Genomic DNA, 19,585 nt, shown 5'->3' on the forward strand with positions numbered 1-19,585 from the left:
TGAGGGTCCGCTTCCCCCTTCGCTTCCAAGGGGAAAGGAGTTGGGGAGACACTGGGATTATTTTCTGCAAGTTTTTCATTTAACTCTTAGTCCTGGAGTGGTTCTGTGCCTGCCCAGAAGCACGGCAGGACCAGGCACACCCTCGTGGCTAAGGACGTACCATGTATAACCCTCCTTAACGCTCTGGCGCATCCAGCTCTGCCTCTTTATCTGGTTTCGAAGCAAACACAGCGTTAACCCTGGCATATGATCAATGGGGGCTGATGTCATCTGATCCGTGGCCGATTATATGTTCCCGAACAGGCCCAGGGTTTCCATGGTGAGATTGAAGACTTCCTCCTGTGGCTAACGAGGATGGAGAGCCAATTGTCGGCATCAAAACCCACAGGAGGTCTGCCAGAAACTGCCCGGGAGCAGCTCAATGCCCACATGGTAATTTCTTAGGAGAGATTTTTAATGCTTTTAATTCAGCAAGCTCCTGTCTGTCAAATATCAGCATCAAAACTTCTCCCTTCGGTACCTGATGGGAAGAAGTGTGCTTCTCTGGTCTCCTCTTGCAGATAATTTTGCACTTGGTGCCTGGGACAAGCATCACGATGCTTTAACCACCTTTCTCTGCTCAAAGTGACGCTCTTACTGCTGTCACTTTGCTGCCTGCCCTGAACCTAATTTTCCCGTCACCCTGAGTCGCAGCGAGCCGTGGCCCCTCTCCGAGCTCTCCCTTTGTCTAACGCTTGGGTGCTGCCTGCCTTGCAGGAGCTGTACGGCCAGCTGAAAGCCAAGGAGGACGTCTACAGTCAGCTGCTGGCCAAGGGGCGACTGATGCTGCTGAACCGCGACGACTCCGGCTCTGGCTCAAAGACGGAGCAGAGCGTAGCGCTGCTGGAGCAGAAATGGTGTCTGGTCAGCACCAAGATGGAGGAGAGAAAGGTAGCGTTGGCGTCCACCCTTGCCCCGTGAGCTGGTCTGATGGTTGCTCCCTGCTTTGCTGCTCTGCTTTCCCCGGAGGGATGGAGCCGGTCAGGGCTGGAGAGGAGGGCTGGGGTATTTGGTTTTTTTTTATAGACAAGCTCTCTCTTGGTTGCGCAGGTTGAGTTTGTCTTTCAGGTGGTGCTGTCTGAGCGTCAAGCTGTTATTTTATTTTTTTTCTAGGTAGTCATCAGAGTTGGTTAAATCACACAGAAAATGAGGGTAAAATTGCATTTTGGGTTAATTTAGGGGAGAGGTGGGAAGAAATCTCCCGCGGCTCTGAAAGGCAGGCTTTGTTGGTCCTCTGTGAGACAGCAGGCCAAATCCTCCTCCGAGCTGACTCCATCCTAGGCTTTTGGCCGGTGATGAGATAAAACAAGGGACACGGTGGCCTCAGCCCAGAATAAATTTGCAGTGCTGCAGCTGTTACCATCAAAATATCATCCACCTCATTTACCGAGCCGCTCTCCCCACGGCGATCCCTTTCTCAGGAAGCTGAGGGTGACGCAGCTGCTCGTGTGCTGATGAAGGTCTCCCCTTTCAGGGCCGATTCTTGTTTTGAAAGAAAGCGGTGGCTTTCACCGAAACCCCCTCCCCTTGGTAAACAAGTCGCGTTCCCAGGCCAAGGCGATGAGGTTCCTGTTAGAGGGACGTTTCGGCGGGGACACAAAGGCCGCCTCTGTCTGCGAAACCTCAGATCGTGAGCTCTCACCCTCCGTGTTGTGTTTTTTTTCCCCCTCCCTTTCTGCCTCCCCACTGCGGCAGGCGAAGCTGGAGGAGGCGCTGGCCCTGGCCACGGACTTCCAGAACTCCCTCCAGGACTTCATCAACTGGCTGACGCTGGCCGAGCAGAGCCTGAACATCGCGCCCCCGGCCAGCCTCATCCTCAACGCCGTGCTGGCCCAGATCGACGAGCACAAGGTACCAGCGCCATGAGCACCCAACGGCTCCCTGGGATGGAGGGAGCAAGGGTGGCACCTCATCTCCCCTGCGCCCCCGGGCTGCTCGCAGGCACGTCCAGCTCCCTTAAGGATAAGAGGACATCTTTGCCATTTGCAGGTGTTCGCCAACGAGGTGAACGCTCATCGGGATCGGATCATCGAGCTGGATCAAACCGGCAACCAGCTGAAGTTTCTCAGTCAAAAGCAGGATGTGGTGTTGATCAAGAACCTGCTGGTGAGCGTCCAGTCCCGCTGGGAGAAGGTCGTCCAGCGCTCAGTGGAGCGGGGACGGGCTCTTGATGATGCTAGGAAGCGAGCCAAGCAGGTGAGAAACACGGGAAGGGTGCGGCAGACCCTAAAGTATGTCCAGCCTTGGGGAAGAGGAGGTCCCAAGACCAGAAAGGGACTGGGGACACCACCAGGGTTAAGTTTCAGACTTGCTCCTGTTTCTCTGCAGTTCCATGAAGCTTGGAAGAAACTGGTTGATTGGCTGGAGGACGCAGAGAATCACCTGGACTCGGAGCTGGAGATTTCCAATGATCCTGACAAAATCAAGCTCCAGCTCTCCAAACACAAGGTAGAGCTTCGCCAAAGCGAGACCGGCGCTGGACGCTGGGCGGAAGGGTGCTTTGTGGGGAGGGGGAGCAGGGCAGCATCTCCTCTGCCGTCAGGACAGGAGAAGGGCACGTCCATGCTTACTGCTGCCATGGAAAGTTGTTCATCTGGGGATCTTCACAAGCACCGTGTACCTTCAGAAAGGCAAGGCCAGGCTCTCTGAAACGGTTTTGTTTTCTCTCCGGTTCCCAGGAGTTCCAGAAGACGCTGGGCGGGAAGCAGCCCGTCTACGACACCACCATCAGGACGGGCAGAGCCCTCAAAGAAAAAGCCTTGCTTCCAGATGACACTCAAAAGCTGGACAATTTACTGGGAGAAGTCCGGGATAAGTGGGACACAGTGTGCGGGAAATCTGTGGAAAGGTAAATCCAGTCCCAACATTGCACCAAGAGCACTTGTTTGCCGAGGAGTCGTCAAAGTGGAGAGCAGAGGAGGGGAGGCGATTTCATGGGGTGGTTGGAGGAGGTCACTGGGACATGACAAACGGAGGTGAGTTTGTTCGTGGAAGTTCACGGGGGTGTTTGTTTTTCAGGCAGCACAAGCTGGAAGAAGCCCTCTTGTTCTCTGGTCAGTTCATGGATGCGCTGCAGGCCTTGGTGGACTGGCTCTACAAGGTGGAACCCCAGTTGGCTGAAGACCAGCCTGTCCACGGTGACCTGGATCTGGTCATGAACCTGATGGATGCTCACAAGGTGAGAGCACCTTTCCCAGCTCTTCTCTGGGACACGAGTAGGCCTTGTCTTCCCCAAGAGCCAAAGAATGGAGGAACCAGAGCTGGTGCCTTGCTGCAGAGCTGCCTGTCCCGCTGCTTTGCTTTGCTGTGGTGGACAAGGAGGGCAAAACCAGGGCGAACAAGTGGGAAGAAACTTTTACGTAGGTTACAGGAGCTGGAGCTGTTCTTCTGAGATGCTATCAGTCAGGTCTGTGGAGGGTTCAGTTTTGAAAAGGTGGCTGAATTTATAGTCCTCTATAAACTTTGGTCTTGGCAGTTCTCTCCAGTGTGTCTTGGAGACTGGCGCTCCTGGGTTTGGGTTAGGTCATATGCTGAAATCCCCGGACAGGGCTTGGGCAACCGTTCGGGGCAGCCATTGCATTGCAGCCGGAGCTACTGGGCTAGAGCTTGCCTGCTCCAAGTCACGAGTGCTTCTGCCAGGGTGGAAAGTTGGGGCTCCTGCCCATGTACTTAACGCTGAAACACGCTCAGGAGCTGCCTGCGCTGTCGGGCTCCCTGCCTGCCTGCCCTCCCATCACACCGGGTCGTGGTGGATCCCTGATGTGGGTGCAAAACCCATGTTACGAACTATGTCAGATGTGCTCCCTGGTTTATTCCCCATGTGAAACAACTCGCTGGGACTGACTGGCTCCACTTGGCTTCTGCTCTTTCTCCATCCAGGTTTTCCAGAAGGAGCTGGGGAAGCGCACGGGGACGGTCCAGGTGCTCAAGCGCTCTGGCCGGGAGCTCATCGAGAACAGCCGGGACGACACGACCTGGGTGAAGGTGCAGCTGCAGGAGCTGAGCAACCGGTGGGACACGGTGTGCAAGCTGTCCGTGTCCAAACAAACCCGTCTGGAACAGGCCTTGAAGCAGGTGAGCAGAAGGCTACGGGTGGAAATGGTCCTGGAGAGCTTTGCCTGGGCTGCAGGTTTGTGCCGGGAGGTCAACACAAACCTCGGAAAAGACGTTTTGCTCAGTGACTGATCTCCTGGCCGAGCAGGACACCCCAGCCCTGCAGCAGTTACCAGTGAGACCTGCAAAGCGGCGGGTTGGTGTCAGTTATTTACTTTATTCTTTTCCCCAAAGAAGAGCCGATAAAGGCTGATTTGAAAAGGGAGGATGAAAAGATCTCACCGACGTGCACGGCAGGAATAGAGCGGTGATCAGAGACTGCCCAGGCTGGCGTTTGCTAATGTCCGGTGCAAGACACAGACCTAGATTGAAGCTAAAAAAACCCAAAAAAGTCAAAGGCTCTTAAATAGTTTTTCTGTCAAGTAGGCAATTTACAGAATAAACTGCCCAGGTGTCAAATTGGTCAGAATACAGGGAGCTGTGCTGTTTTTAAAAACATTTAGTTCTTCAGCGCAGCTGATGCTGGGGGGAGGGAGGTGCCCAGCCGCTGCGGGACCCATCTGCTGGTGCTGCACAAACCCAGGCCCACAGACAGGGCTTTTTTCCCCTTTTTTCTTTTGTTTTTCAAACCCCTTTCAGCCCTTTGTCTCTCCAGCTCTCAGCAGCGAATTGAGCGGCCCGTTTTGGGAGAAGGAGGGCTGACGCCTGTGCTTTTGTCGCCACAGGCAGAGGAGTTCAGGACGGCTGTGCACGTGCTGCTGGAGTGGCTCTCGGAGGCAGAGCAGTCCCTGCGCTTTCGGGGAGCGCTGCCCGACGACGCCGAGGCGTTGCAGTCCCTCATTGACACACACAAGGTAGCGGGGAGCTCTCAAAGACAACCCGAGCAGAATTGATGGGGGAGAATATGGCAAAATAATTCATTTGGGCCTTTCAGGAGTTCATGAAGAAAGTGGAGGAGAAGAGAGTGGACATGAACGCGGCGGTGGGCATGGGGGAGGTCATCCTGGCCGCCTGCCATCCCGACTGCATCACCACGATCAAACACTGGATCACCATCATCCGAGCCAGGTTCGAGGAGGTGAGTCCACGAGGCTTTGTTCCAGGCCGGTGGTGAGAGGCGGCGGTGGACACCACCACCAGGCGTGGCCGTGTGGTGTTGGTTCCTGCCCCTGGTTTCCCACCCTGGGCTAATGGTTGCCTCTGCATTTCCGACAGGTTCTCACGTGGGCGAAGCAGCACCAGCAGAGACTGGAGTCTGCGCTTTCCGAGCTGGTGGCAAATGCAGAGCTTCTAGAAGAGCTCCTGGCTTGGATCCAGTGGGCTGAGACAACCCTGATGCAGCGGGACCAGGAGCCCATGCCGCAAAATATCGATCAGGTCAAAGCCCTCATCTCCGAACACCAGGTGAGCCCAGTGCCGAACACGGCGGACACTGGGGAGAGGGGCAGGGCCTTCCCGCCCCTCCACGGAGGAGGCATCGACTTCTCCTGGAAGTCCCTACTAAAACAGCGTGTGACCCAACTGGAGCTGTCACCTGGGAGCAAAGCCAGCCCAGGGGACGAGCTCCAGCGTTTGCAGATCCAAGCCAGCGCTGTGCAATAGCTTGACGACAAGCCCCCATTGCCAGTGCTTAATGCTCCCGTCTCCTCTGGGGGCTTGGCACGTCCCAGCGAGGATCTGGGGCAACAGGAGATTGAAAACATCTTGAAACTGCAAAGGTTCTCTTGTCCCTTCTGTATTTTGACAGTCCTTTATGGAGGAGATGACACGGAAACAGCCAGACGTGGACCGGGTCACGAAGACGTACAAGAGGAAAGCTACTGAGCCCCCCCACGGGCCTTTCATCGAGAAGTCGCGCAGCAACAGTACGTCTCCGCTCGATTCACGGCTTTCGGTGAAACGTGCTACGATGGGAGGAAATGAAACGCATAGGAAACTAATTAACTTTGATTATCAATTAACAAGGCATCCTGCATTGACAGCCACCAGGAAGGCGGTTGAAACTTGTCAGGAGGGGAAAATCCAGGTGGCATTTACCAAAACGCCCGTCCCGGGGTGTGCGGCGCCTGGGGAAGCTCATGCTGTCACCGCTCTTCTCTTTCTCTCTGCAGTTGCTTTGTGATGAGGTTTTGGGGTCTTTTTACACGTTGTTTCTTGAAACTGGAGTCTGTTGTGAGTTCCCAAGTGCAAAGGGAGCTCCGCGGTGGTTGGGTGTAGAGCCGTCCGTCGCCCTGCCCTCGTACCTGGGGACGCTGCGTCCCCCCAGAGAGCAGCCAGCGAGGCCGGGGGAGGTTTTCTATTTGAAAAATGAAATACTTTTCATTGCTGCCCTTTCCTGAACCGCTCAGACTTGCTGAACCCATCAACACCACCTCAAACGATTCCTTTTCTCCCTTTTTCCAGGAAAATCCTTGAGTCAGGCTGCCCCCCCCAGCATGCCCATTATCTCCCAGTCGGAAACAAAGAACCCCCGGATTAACCAGCTCTCGGCCCGCTGGCAGCAGGTCTGGCTGCTGGCGCTGGAGCGGCAGCGGAAGCTCAACGATGCCCTGGACAGACTGGAGGAGGTAACGGCCACCGGCTGCTCGGGGCTGGGGGGGAGCCGTGCCGGGGGTTGCTCGCCGGAGAGGCGCGAGAAGCGTTTTAAATTAGTGCTGCCTCTTGAATTGCCCGGCTCTTGCAGGCAGTTTCTGCTGCCTTTCTGAAAATGCCGAAAGAAAAAGAAAAAAATAACTCCTAAAATGTTAAGGCTGAAAGCTACCTTCTGTAATTAACTGCACGTTAATTAACTGCTTTGTGCCCCTGCAGTCAGTATCTGTAGAGGTAACGACAGCCAGGCCTGCTTTACTCCTAGCAATTAGTTTAACAATTACTGTCTCTATCTTTTCCAAACATCTAATGTAATTTTTGTTTTTATTTATGCTTAACAAAGCAGCTATGCCCAGAAGTGAGTGTTTTTGTTTTTTGTTGCTTTTGCTGTAGGTCAGTTCAGTTTATCCGTATTAATGTTTTTTCTTTGTTGCTCTTAACTCCAAGAATGTTTAGAGGAAAAAAAAAAAAAGAAACATGCTAAAAATTGTTGCATTACCTGAGCTGCTTTAGCTGCTGGGGTCATGGGAGCCCTTTGAGGGGGGGATAAGAAGGGTGTTGGTTTAAATTGGTGGGCGAGTGGCTCGTCAGAGGCTGGTGGCCGAGCCGCGGGGCTGGGGTTTGCAGAGCTGAGAAGTGCCCCAGCCGCTGTCTTACCTGGAAGACGAGCAAGAAATCCCTTCTTGGCTGCTTAGAGGGAGAGGGAGAGGGGAGACGTGCCCAAAATGGTGCCGGCGATGGGTATTCCCCCCGGGCAGAGCCCGGCGAGTCGTTAGGCGAAATCTGGGTGAGGAAGCATCCCCAAATGCCCGAGCAGAGACGGGGTGTGTGTGTGTCCGTGTGCAAGTAGCTGATATCTCCGCATATGTGTTCATATACCACCGGGGGGGATGCTGCATCCCGTGTTGATGGTTCCGTGATGCGCGGTCCACGTGGTGGCTGTCGGCTACGCTGTGTGTCCTTCTGTTCTGGAAAGTCGATTTGAGCAGCCCCCTCGTTAACGGGAGTCGTCTGGATAAACCCAGATAAACCTTCCCGGGAGGGCGGGCAGTGGGCGTTAGCATCGGGAGCTCGGCCATGGGCTCACCTGAAGGTTTTAGGGTGCTGTAGAGCCGGGGGTGCTGCTCCTTCAGGGATTTCCCCCGCTGACTCTCACTGGTTTCCTTCCAGTTGAAGGAGTTTGCAAACTTCGACTTCGATGTCTGGCGGAAGAAGTATATGCGCTGGATGAACCACAAGAAATCCCGCGTCATGGACTTCTTCCGGCGCATCGACAAAGACCAAGATGGGAAGATCACCCGGCAGGAGTTCATCGATGGCATCCTGGCCTCTAGTAAGTCCCTGCCCACCTAAAACAAGCTCAGAAAATGGCCACCTTGGTGTGACGAGCTTGTCCCTCCTCGAGGACCGAGATGCAGACAGTGCTCCGACATCCCCGGCTCTGATGAGTGAGGTCCCTGCATCGGTTGCTCATTTCTCCCTCCTTCCAGAATTCCCCACCACGAAGCTGGAGATGACTGCGGTGGCCGACATCTTTGACCGTGACGGTGACGGCTACATCGATTACTATGAGTTTGTGGCTGCTCTCCATCCCAACAAGGATGCCTACCGCCCCACCACTGATGCCGACAAGATCGAAGATGAGGTGAAGCACCAACAGAGATGGGTGCTCGAGGGTGTGGGGTGGTTCAGGCTGCAGGTTGGCAGTGGGGAAGACAAAAAGGAGGAAAAAAAAGGATTGTGGTGGTGCTGAGCCAAAATAATTGGCTGTTACCACCAGTACCTACCGTGTTTTTGAAGGAAAGGCTGCTTAAGGCTGTGTGTTACCCAAGCAGTGCCTTGTATTGGGGGAGACTCCCAAAATCCTGGTCCCTTACCTCTCTTGTTGGTGATGGCAGGTCACCAGGCAAGTGGCCCAGTGCAAGTGTGCCAAGAGATTTCAAGTGGAGCAGATCGGCGAGAACAAATACCGGGTAAGGCAGAGGGGGCCGAACGCTGCCCCGGCGGCACAAATCCCGCTCCCCCTTCCCACCCGGGGCGAGGGGGGATCACCGACGGGGTGCCCGGCCTGGCGCGGGGGGACCCCCCTGGGCTCCCTGGGGCGAGACGGAGACCTCGTCCTCCGGCACACCGGCTCCCGGCGGAGGCGGCCGAGCCGTGTTTGCCCAGCACCGTCCTCAGCCCCAGGGCGTTCCCCGAATCGGGAGAGCATAAAAGTGGCCCTGTTCTGGGGCGGCCAACCCACCGGCCCCGTGAAACGCGGCATTCACTCCGCGGGCAGCCGCCCTTGAAGTTTTCCTCGTGGATGAGTGTACCTTACGCCTGTGTTTTTCTTAGCTCGCTCCCGAAGAAGGAGAATAATTTCCTTAAAGAATCTCTTTGTAACGGGCTGGCTGTTTATGTTTCAAATCGTTCACCGAGGTGAACTGGTGAAACGAGCTGGCAGCAGAGCTGCCCGCTTTCCTGCCCACTGTTTTCAGGGCTGATGCTCCGGCCGGGAAGAGCCAAGCCACAGCGCTCGCCACCCCCGGCCGCACCGGCCCCAGGCTCCCCGAACTTCTACCTTACACCCAAATAGCATAAACCCCACAGATTTCTAACTACCTGCAGTTAACAGTTTTCGTTATTATTGCACCGTTAATCCCATAAATGTTTTTCTTGTTTTTCTTTCCCCTCCTCTTCCTCTCGACTTTCCTTCCCCCCCCATCCCCTCTCCCTCCACAACTCCTCTCCCTCCGTAGTTCTTCCTCGGCAATCAGGTACAGTTTGCCTTGCGATCCTGTCTCTCACCTCTTTTTTTTTTTTTGGTTTATTTTTTTTGTTTTTTTAACAAACGTAGCTTTGTGTGTCCGTGACGCTGCTCTGTCCTTTGTTGCTGTGGGAGGACGTGATCTGTGAGCGCTGCTCAGCAGAGCCTGGTACAGAGGAGTGCCTGAGCTGGGAGGGCCGCCCGAAAAAAAGACTGCATTGGGCAGAAAAAAGGGAAAAATTCAATGGAAAAAGCAGGATTTGACAAAAATGGAGAGATTTTTCTCTCCGTGGCTCCTTTCTCGGATATGTCGGGGATGTTGATGGTAACCAGTGGCAAGTCACGGCACCCTGCGGCGGGGAGCGCTGGGATGCTGATGGGCCGATGCCCGGGACTGCCCTCCCTCGGGGAACGGCCAGCCCAGATGAGACGGCGGGGGTACAGCTACCTGCACGAGGGCTATACCAGGCTCTGGTGGGTTTGGATCGCAATCGCTGTGGGATGAGAATGCCGAGTCCACCCCTTTAATCCCGTAGGTAACGATAACTAAACCCTCATCCCCGCTACACCCCCTGAGTAACTCCTAACTGGAGCAAGGCTCGCAAAACCTGCATGTATCCCCATTACTGTCGTGACCCGAGAGGAGCGGTGCAGCGTGCGTGAGTGCTGGCTGGTTTTGGGGGCAGAGCTCTTTTTTTAACGGGACCGGAGCATCACATCTCGTTACGATGTGCCCACTGCCCCCGCTCGAACAGAAAAGCCTATTTTTCACGTGAAATGATGGTGCCCCACCAAAAACATGCCCAACAAGAAACAAACCTGGCTGTTGGGAGTGAACGGATCCAAGAGAGCTCTGGCTTTAATTTAGACAGTGGTTATAGAGACATTTTCAATAGCAACTGAAAACTAATGTAAATGCGGCAGTGGAAATGAGAATTAACATGTCCCTGGTTTTCCCTGGTGCAGAACAGGCTCTTGAAGGACACCTTGCGTAGAACCCGGAGAGAGGGAAGGCAGCTCCGCTCCCCTCCCCTCCTCCCTGCCCGCAGACACCGTGGCCGTGCCGAGCGCGGCTGCGGCAGCTCTATCACCGCAGCGCTGGGGCAAGCGCGTTTTGGTAGGACCCCGAGCGGGGAGACCCACCAGCGCACGGTCCAGGGTCCCAGGTCCCCGCGGGAAGCAGGCTCGGAGATGCTATTACCTCCTGCCCCTCTGCCTGCCGCAACCCATCTCAGTGTGGCTTTGCACTCTCTGTTTTCGTTTAATCTCTTGATTTGTCCGTTCTTATCCACTCAGGGAAAATGTTGCTGCTTTTTTTTTTTTTTTTTTTTCCCCTTTTTTTAATCATTCTGAAGATGGTCTTGCTTTCCAAGGCTGGTTCCCCTATCTTCTCATCACAGCAGGTGCTCTGTAGCCCTGGATGCGGAGCTGCTGCATCCGAGCAAGGCTCCCGGTGTCCCGCCCCGGCTCTGCCGCCGCCTGCCCCACGCAGAGGGCAACCAGGAGCCTGGGCTTGGCTGTCCGGGAGATTTAGGGAGCTTTGAAAAACAGACACATGCTTCTGATTCAGGGTGCACTTGCTGGAAATTGCAGGTGTTTAAAATCACTAATGAACATTGCAATCACTAATCAACATTGCTGCGGGATTCCTGCCTGGATTCCCATCACTCTGCACTCACCGAAACATCCTCGCTGGGCGATCTCTGCGGCGGGGGCTTTCTGGCTGGTGGGGTCAAGTCTGAGGCTCGGTGAAATCCCTGGACTTCAGACTTGATGATGAGAGGTTTCTCGCTCAGCGGTGATGCAGCACTGCTTGCCTCGCTGATTCACTGGCACTCAGTGATCTGAAGCAGCCGGCTCTTTTCCACGTGGGCTGCACCAGGAGGGGCAATGCGTTGCCAGCCCCTATTTCCTTCATAATAAAAGGAAAAACTACAATTCTGGCTGAGAAAACCCATCCAAAGACCAAATTCCAAATTCTTATTTGCTGCTCTCAAAAAATTCTCTCTTTCCAGCTTTAAAAGTAAAGGATTTGGATAGTTTTATCACTTTAAAACCACGCAGCAGAAAAACTCCTGTAAATTGGTACTAGCCTGCACTTATTCCAGAAGAACCTATCTGGAGAAACCTTAAAAAGTATGGAATAGGTCAAGAGAAGCGTTTGGTGCAGCCTGCTGCGGGAAGGAGCCGAGCGTCCCTCGTTGTGCCCCCCTTCTCTGAATTGTTTCTTGGCTCCGCAGTTCGGCGATTCCCAGCAGCTGCGGCTGGTCCGTATCCTGCGGAGCACGGTCATGGTCCGTGTCGGCGGAGGGTGGATGGCCCTGGATGAATTTTTAGTGAAGAATGATCCTTGCAGAGGTAAGGCAATTCCTGGGATCTTCTTGCCCAGTAAGGGGAGTTTGAGAACTTGTCTGCTGTGACGGTGAATGGCCAGAGGTGCCAGAGGAGCGGGTCTGGGTTATCCGAATAACGCGGGAGCTGGAGAAAACAGATCCGAAGCAAACCGTAGAACTTAAAATCACGAGATTTGGCAATGCTGCAGCAAATCTCACAGCGGTTAGCCAAGTGGCTTGGGAGGAAAAGAGGGAAGGGTTGTGTTTCTTGTTTTTAAGACCCCAGCGAGTAGAGCTGCACTGCCGTGCTGGGGGTCTCGGCGTCCCTTTGAAGCGGTCGGTGCGTACGTGGGCTCTGCGGATGATGCAGTAAGCGTCGTAAAGGTGAACTGAAAAGGTTCAAAGCCAGGAGATGGTAAAATCCTGGTCTGAGATGCTCTGGGGAGAAGGTGCTCCGGCCCAGGATCCGTGAACCCCTGGTACGGCCGCACTGGGCTGTGGCCACGGGGCACTGCCGGTCCAGCCCTGTCCTAGTGAACGAGGAGACGTTTCTCCTGTGACTTTGAACAACTTGATTTCTCTCTGATGCACTTCTGATGCAAGTTTTCTCAGTTCATTTGTTGTCTTTAGAGCAGCGGCGTAAGGAATTAATTTGGAAATCCTGAGCTGGGCAGGACCGTGCAACTTAAATACCTGTTTGCAGCAAGAGCCGCTGACGGTGCTGGGTCGTCTTCTAGTGCCTTAAAATTACCTTTCTTCCCCCAGCTCTGCCCAGAAGGGTGGAAACGTGGCCCTTCTTTTTTCTGGATTGCCACGTGCCAGATTTGAGTTGTAAAAGGGTTGCATTTAGACATCGTTGTCCCTGGGGCTGTTCAGGGCTGGGTTGGATTTCTGTGGGGGATTTTGAGCACCGCGCCCTGCTGTACGCGTGTCGATAAGCATCACCTTGCACACGTGTGTCCCAGGGATTGACCAGCCCGGCAGCGAAACAGAAAAGGTGTTTCAGTTCAGCATTAAGGCAGGAAAATTCAAGTGCAAGAAGCTCTTGGACAAACTGAGCGTAAGGAAAACACAGCAGCACATGAGAAGGGAAGAAAAACCGAGATCTTGGGTTTTTAGGGCTGAGCAGTGTTTGCTGGAGCTGGTTTGGTGGGACGCATTTGGAAGGGATGGTTGGGATAACGCAGACCAGGGTCGTATACCGTGGGCACGGAGAACCAGGATCGCCTCCTTTCCAAAACCTTCAGTCTTGAGGTTTTATCGTGGTGAGAGCTTTTGGGATGGAAGTGATGCTCTGCTGCGGCTGGCCAAGAGCCACGACCAGGGGACAGTGAAGGATGAGCAAGGATGGCCAGGAATGAAGTGCATCAAGGTGCAAAAAAGCAGGAGTCTGACGTGTTCTCCCATCAGAAATGCCGATCTCCGCTTCCCGCAGCGGGGAGCCCTCGCCGGAGCGTCCCCCAGTGCCGTTCGCGGGGGGACGGTGGGATGAGCAGCTCTGCTCTGGCAAAGAGGAGAGCAGGCACCCGTCAGAGGGGCCCAGAACCCCGCCTTTCTGCCCCGTTGCTCCAGAAGGAAAGGAGCATTTAATACGCAGCCCACTGCGTATTTTGGAGAGCTTATATCTGTACTCCATATGTCCCTGTCTCACCGGGGTCTCCGAGATGTTAATTGCTTCAGATATGTCTTCTTCAAGCTGCTGCTTAACCGTTCTTTGCTCCTGCTGTCTAATGGCTGTTGCTGAAAGCAGCATGATTTACCGCGTGTGCCGCTTGCTTCGGGGAACCTTCAGGGTTTTCCTGCTCCTCCAGCCTCCCCCGTTCGTGCTTTGCAGCAGCTGTTTTACAGCGCTGACATGGAGGTTATTTCCATCCCTTGGTAATCTCAGCATGGCGCTTCCCTTCTGGAATTGCTTCCTTGGTTTTCTGGTCCGTAATGCATCAACACCAAAGTCGCTCCCGTGTCCCGTAGGGCTCGATGCCTGCCCTTGCTCTCTGTTTGGCTGCCGTGAGTATGAACCATGTTGGCGCGCGTCAGCTGGTCCGGGAGCTGAAGGCCACAGACCTTCTCCCTGCTTGGTTGCCCCTTGCTTGTCAAAGGGAGACCCTCCAGCTCTTTGGGGCGTTTGGATGAAAATTTTAAAGTTGGCTTTTAATGGGTGGTGGTCACTTCTCTCTCTCTCTCTCCCCTCTCCCCCAAAATTGGTGAAGAGCTGCCCAGAGCTGTGAGAGAGCAGAATCACAACCCTTCAAAGCTGCTTTTCCTATTTTTAAGCTATGTTAAAGGTGACATTGTTGTAACGCGGGGTGTTTAAAGGCCCTCGGGCTTGCTTTCCCCAAGACACTAGAGAATGATAGGCCATCCAGTTCGAATTCATGGGCCTCAGGCAGCTTTTAATCAGGCAGTTTCTCAAAGAGCTGATCCGTGGCAGGAGGTGGCTAGGGCAGGGCAAGAGAGCCGGGACAATCTCGCATCCATCCACTCGCCCTCGGAGATGGGACATTGCAAGGACACGCACTCCAACCCTGAGCCTCCTGCGCCCCGGTAGCGACATCGGGTTCACGTGAACCTCAGCTCTTCTCTCCTTTGTCCCCTTCCAGCACGAGGACGGACCAACCTTGAGCTCCGAGAGAAATTCATCTTGCCGGAGGGAGCCTCCCAAGGAATGACACCGTTCCGATCACGAGGCCGAAGATCAAAACCGTCCTCGCGGGCAGCCTCCCCGACACGATCCAGTTCCAGTGCCAGCCAGAGCAACCACAGCTGCGCCTCCATGCCATCCTCTCCCGCAACTCCAGCCAGCGGAGCCAAGGTGGGTTTCGCGCGTGCAGCCTTCCTCTTTCCTCTCCTTTGGAACCTGGTGGCCTCCAAACCCGTCCTGGTGAGAAGAGGAGCTGCAGGAGGTGTATGGAGGAGGAGGAGGAAGGCTGGGGATCAGGGGCTTGGTGGTTACTGTGGTCTCTGGAGGCTGTTACGGTGTCTGCAGGAAGAACCCTGCTGTCCGCGTGGGATGGATGGGGTGGGATGGTGCAGGACAGGTTTGCAGCCCAAGCTGGGCGCTCATGGCTCTGCGGAAGGGTCCCCGGCTCTCGCCATGCAGCCGAAGGCTCCCGGTCCCCAAGGCAGGGCTGTGCCACAGCCGCGGTGCCCGGCTGGCGCCCAGGAGGAAGCCATCTCCCGTCGTCTCTCCTTTCCCACCACATCGTCTGCCCATGCATGTTTTATTTTGTCATCTGTTTGGGTTTTTCCCCTTGATTTTAATTTATATATTTCCTATTTGGTTCTCATTTCATTTTAGTGCCGTTTCTCCCCATTCCAGATACATTCCCGTTTCTTTTTCTTTTTTTTTCCACTCACTTCCACCTCTTCCCCCCCCTCCTTGGATTTTCCATTTCACAGACTCCACATCACTTCTCTCGATGTTATGACAAACCCTGGTTGATAAACAGTAAAGCGGGCACCCCCCTGAGGGGATTCGATTATTCCGACTTCCAGCTCTCGAGCGCCGAGGTAGAGTATGGTCTCGCAGCCCCGAGGACCTGCCGACAGGCCGGAGTGCCGCTGGCACGGAGAAGTCCTGCTCCCTTGCCTGTTTTAACGCTTTCCTTGTGGTAGAGCAGCGCTTGTTAGCACCGCTAACGCTCCGACTGTTAGCGTTTTTCATGGGTTTCTAACTCGGATTAAATAAAACATCGACTTTAGAATAGAGCGCAACTGCTTGCGATTCAGATGTCCCCGCTTTCAAATTGAGAGCGCGACATTTATCCTCTTGTGCTTTAAAAAAAAAAAAAAAAAGACATTTTCCAAGCTTTAATAGCTTTTAAGCATTGAAAAGCAGCCGTGTTCGGCTTTCAAAAATTGAAATCCAGCAGCCGAGTTGAGACTTGAAAATCAGCTACAGCGCATGCACAGTAACCACACCGCCTTCATTTTTATGAAGCGCTTGTGTTTATCACCGTGTTGAAGCACGTATGGTGTGTCCGGCACTGCCACCGCCTTGATGCTCCCAGGAGGAGGAATTCAGGCTGAGACTTTGATCTCCCTAAAGTTTCAGCTTCCTCGTGGACTTCCCTGACCTTGTGAATCGGTGATGAGAAATACCTGGTGGATCTCGGTGATTCACTGAGCGGTGGTGTGCGCTGGCAAGATAGCCGCGTCTTGCTCGGCGGTGCTTTCACGCAGAAAAGGAATTATTTTTAAATCATCATCGGGTCAGGAGCACTTCCCCAGTTGCCCTAAATTGCCTGCTTGCTGCTGTTAACTTGTTTATAAAATAGGATCAAGGACGAGAATCGAAATCCCTGATGATGAAAATGGTACCTTTGCAATCACGTGTTAATGGATTTTAATTCCCCCGGCGCCCGAAGGGGAGCCCGCTGCTCGGCTGCCCCTCTCCCACCGCCCTCTCCCCCGCTGCAGCTCCAGTTTCATGACATTGCAAGATTTCCAAGTTTCCTAAAAACCACAAAATCGCAGGGGGTGGAGGGAAACCTCTCCAGCTGTTGCTTTAAAGCTCATGGGGAAATGCCCTCCAGTGTTAATGCACAGCTGGGTGCCGTCCCTGCGGCACAGGGGACACCCCGGGCCGTCGCTTCCCGCCGCGCTGCCCCGAACCCGGCGCTTTGGCTGGTGTACGGAAACTGGAGCTGCCCTTTCCAGCTGGATCCAGGTGCCCTCGCCCTGCCGGCACCCTGCCCTGCCCGGCACCTTCCCCTTCGCTTTCTTCCGCAGCGGCGGGAGCGGAGCTGCCTGTTGTGCTGCTTTTCCACCCTCCGTCTGTGTTTGCAACATCTTAAAGGTCAGGGAAAGCACCGTTTCGGGATGCGGCCGAAGCCGGTTCGCTGTGTTTTGTGTCCCTGTTCAGCGCTGGTGGCTCGCTGCTCGGATCCGGCTGCCCTTGGGTGGTGGGTGCACGGACCCGGCCGGGGCACCGGCACCGGCGACGTCCCTCCACCTCGCAGAATCACCCTGCGCTGATGCCTCCCTACAACGGGATGCGTTTCTCAAGACGCTGCATTATATTTGACCTCCCACAATGGTCCTGAGCTGCTTAGATGCTAAAATACCTATTTTTGCAAGGTTTCACTTTCTCTCTGCAGCTTTTGAGCCCAGAAGGTGCTGTCATCCTCCGATGGATGGCAGCTTTGCTTTTATTTTTTTTCCCAACAAATAGCTGTGCATCAGCCTGCAGCACACAAACTGCCATCGCCCTCCAAATTTTCAGGATCCAGGCTTTTTTCTTTTTTATTAACCACTGCTGAAAGGACAGCTTGTGTTCTCCTTGACCGTTAAGATGGGTGTTTCCCAAATGTCAAAACCCTTTTGCCGAAGTGCTGATCTCGGACTTGATCTTGGCCCGTTACGGCCCAGGTGCCCCCTAAAAGATGCTCTGCGTGTGCTTCCTCCCAAGGTGACCCCCTCCGCGGGCAGCAAGCTGAAGCGACCCACCTTCCACTCCAGCCGCACCTCCCTGGCTGGGGACACCAGTAACAGCTCCTCACCGGTCTCTACAGGTGCCAAAACCAGTCGGGCAGGTACGTTAGGTGCAAAGACTGAAAAACTCCTGCTGCTGCTCTTCCTACTTGGTTACTTAAACTGGCAGGGAAAATATTCAATACGTAGGGAGCCCGCAGCGAGCTGGGGAGGCCGATGCCCGCCGCCGCGTCCCTGCGCGGGAGAGGGGATGCTGCAGCGGTTTCGCAGTGCCAGGGCTTGCTGCTGCTTCGTTAAAAGCTCGGGAATGAATTGGTCCTGGCGCTGAACCCCCTCTTTCAGGGGTGCTGGGCGGGTGGTTGAACGTAGCCGCGGTGGTGCTGGGGGTTCGGGTGCCGATCGGTCCGGGGATGGGGAGGACACCTCCTCCTCCGCCTGCTCACAGCGCTCTCGGCTCCCCTTGCAGATCCCAAAAAAACAGCCAGTCGTCCCACCAGCCGCGCCGGGAGCCGCACGGGCAGCCGGGCCAGCAGCCGGCGGGGCAGCGACGCCTCCGATTTTGACCTGCTGGAAACGCAGTCGGCGTGCTCGGACACTTCGGAGAGCAGCGTGGCCGGCGGGCAGGGCGGCTCGCGCCGGGGAATGGCCAAGCCCTCCAAAATCCCGACCATGTCCAAGAAAACAACCACTGCCACCCCGAAAACTCCAGGCCCTAAAAGATAATACTGTACCCACGCCCTCCTGAGAGAAAGAAAACCCAACCTGTGTCCAATTTTTAACCCTGCTACGTACATTGGATGTATATTTATTCTAAATGGGAGAAACTATATTGTTAAAAGTGTAAAAGAAAGTTGTGTTATGAAGCTGCCTTATTTGGGTTTTTTTTTTTTTTCCTTTTTTGTAAGTTACTATTTTCATGTGAATATTTATGTAGATAAAAATTGCCTCTCGGTGACCCCTGTTTAGAGAGGGGCCTGGAAAACTGAAATGTGGGAGAGAAAGGAAAAAAAGAAAAAGAAAAAGAAAAAAAAAAAGGAAGCAAAAAAAGGTCAAGATGTGAAAGTGTAAAGAAAAACTAAAATATAAATAGGATTTCTGCGCGGTGCAGGGTGCGAACCTGCTTTATCTTTTAGGATTGTTTCCTAAATGCATCTTTATAAACTTAACTTGCTGTCTCAGCAAGGTAAATTATATTTAAAAACAAAGACCTGAATCCTACAGTGTTCAAGGAACTCTCTTTTTGTAAATCACAGATACCTCAACCAGAGAAACATGAGGTGAGGGGACTTGGGGTTTATGTTTCCATTTTTTTAAAGCTACGTGGTTTTACCTGAAGAAAGCGGAGTTTGACTTAATAAAATTTGCACACACTACAGCGAAGGTCATGACAATTGCTGTCTTGAAAATCCTGTCCCGACCACTTCGTTTTTAAAGAACAAAGAGGGGGTGCGGGGCTGGGGAGGGGGCTCACGCGGCCGGGGGAGAGCACGCGGGTAAGATCGCGGGGCTGGCTCACTCGGATGCATCCCGTAGCGGTGGCGGGTCCTACAAATTAGAGGATTCTTCTGGATTGAAGGCCTAAGAGACCGACCCAAGGTGTTCCTTACAGAGTCGCTATTTATCTGCATCTCTTTTTTTCCTATTTATTATTTAACTGGTCATTCCACTTCCAACCAGGCTGAGATTGATGTGACCTCTGCTCCTAGAAGAAATCTGGACTTACACGCACAGTTGCTTGTCCTTGAAATGAGTCTCACCAGCACACTTGCTACAAGTCCTGTCTCGCTTTTGTACGCTACTTTTTCTTTGTAATAAAATCAAACTGACCAAGTGACCAGGAGACGGGCTGGGGGAGAGGGCTCGCCAGAGCCCCGGTATTTATTAAATAGTGTTCCTCGCCGGCTCTGACCGTGTTGCTGTGTGATTCTCTCAATTGGTTTAAATTGAGGCAAAACTGAAGCTCTACCAATGAATTGTTTAAAAACCAGACACATTTTTGTATTAAAATTGCTTGCGGTAATAAACAATCTTGCCTCCTACTTTATTCCACAGCGTTAGCTTTTTAAGTGTGAGAGCTGGAGCTGGTTATCCTGCGCGGGGAGGCGACGGCTGGGCCAGCCTCGGGGTGTCTGCCCGCCGGATTCCTTGCAGGACGGAGTGAGGAACCACCAGCCCCCAAATGAAAAGGCCCAGGTGGGTGGGTGGGTGCTGGCGAGGGTGCTCGGTGGTGGCGTGGTGGGTGCCCGCCGGTGAGGATGCTGACCGAGGAGGGTAGCTGTCGGAGTGGGTGTTTGCCGGTGAGAGCGTCTGGTGAGGTGCCTGCGTGGTGGGGTTGGGTGTTGGTGCTCAGTGAGGTCGGTGTCCGGGGGGGTGAGTGTCCGTAGGGGCA

The 19,585-nt window shown here is 54.0% G+C and overlaps 1 protein-coding gene across 11 annotated transcripts in view; it reads left to right on the forward strand.

The window, feature by feature from the left end:
• MACF1 (microtubule actin crosslinking factor 1) overlaps positions 1–19,240 on the forward strand; it is a 142,047-nt gene extending 122,807 nt beyond the window's left edge. For 7 of the 11 annotated variants that reach the window (XM_087760700.1, XM_087760693.1, XM_087760691.1 and 4 more), the window contains 22 exons: positions 304–432; positions 757–930; positions 1,735–1,890; positions 2,029–2,235; positions 2,368–2,487; positions 2,718–2,887; positions 3,058–3,217; positions 3,919–4,113; positions 4,818–4,946; positions 5,027–5,170; positions 5,308–5,496; positions 5,840–5,957; positions 6,496–6,659; positions 7,852–8,014; positions 8,172–8,326; positions 8,580–8,654; positions 9,423–9,440; positions 11,671–11,788; positions 14,364–14,575; positions 15,163–15,273; positions 17,174–17,297; positions 17,663–19,240. In XM_087760700.1, coding sequence (XP_087616826.1) covers positions 304–432; positions 757–930; positions 1,735–1,890; positions 2,029–2,235; positions 2,368–2,487; positions 2,718–2,887; positions 3,058–3,217; positions 3,919–4,113; positions 4,818–4,946; positions 5,027–5,170; positions 5,308–5,496; positions 5,840–5,957; positions 6,496–6,659; positions 7,852–8,014; positions 8,172–8,326; positions 8,580–8,654; positions 9,423–9,440; positions 11,671–11,788; positions 14,364–14,575; positions 15,163–15,273; positions 17,174–17,297; positions 17,663–17,919 — 3,288 coding nt within the window. In that variant the 3' untranslated portion in view covers positions 17,920–19,240. Of the gene's footprint in view, positions 1–303; positions 433–756; positions 931–1,734; positions 1,891–2,028; positions 2,236–2,367; positions 2,488–2,717; positions 2,888–3,057; positions 3,218–3,918; positions 4,114–4,817; positions 4,947–5,026; positions 5,171–5,307; positions 5,497–5,839; positions 5,958–6,495; positions 6,660–7,851; positions 8,015–8,171; positions 8,327–8,579; positions 8,655–9,422; positions 9,441–9,520; positions 11,646–11,670; positions 11,789–14,363; positions 14,576–15,162; positions 15,274–17,173; positions 17,298–17,662 lie in introns of those variants that run through there. The other 4 variants (XM_087760698.1, XM_087760703.1, XM_087760694.1 and 1 more) reach the window with 3 other exon arrangements.
• Positions 19,241–19,585: the final 345 nt, after the last annotated feature.

Source organism: Nipponia nippon, unplaced genomic scaffold (genome assembly GCF_047370975.1).
Source record: "Nipponia nippon isolate SJK-2023a ecotype South Korea unplaced genomic scaffold, ASM4737097v1 scaffold_23, whole genome shotgun sequence".
Lineage (NCBI taxonomy): Eukaryota > Metazoa > Chordata > Aves > Pelecaniformes > Threskiornithidae > Nipponia > Nipponia nippon.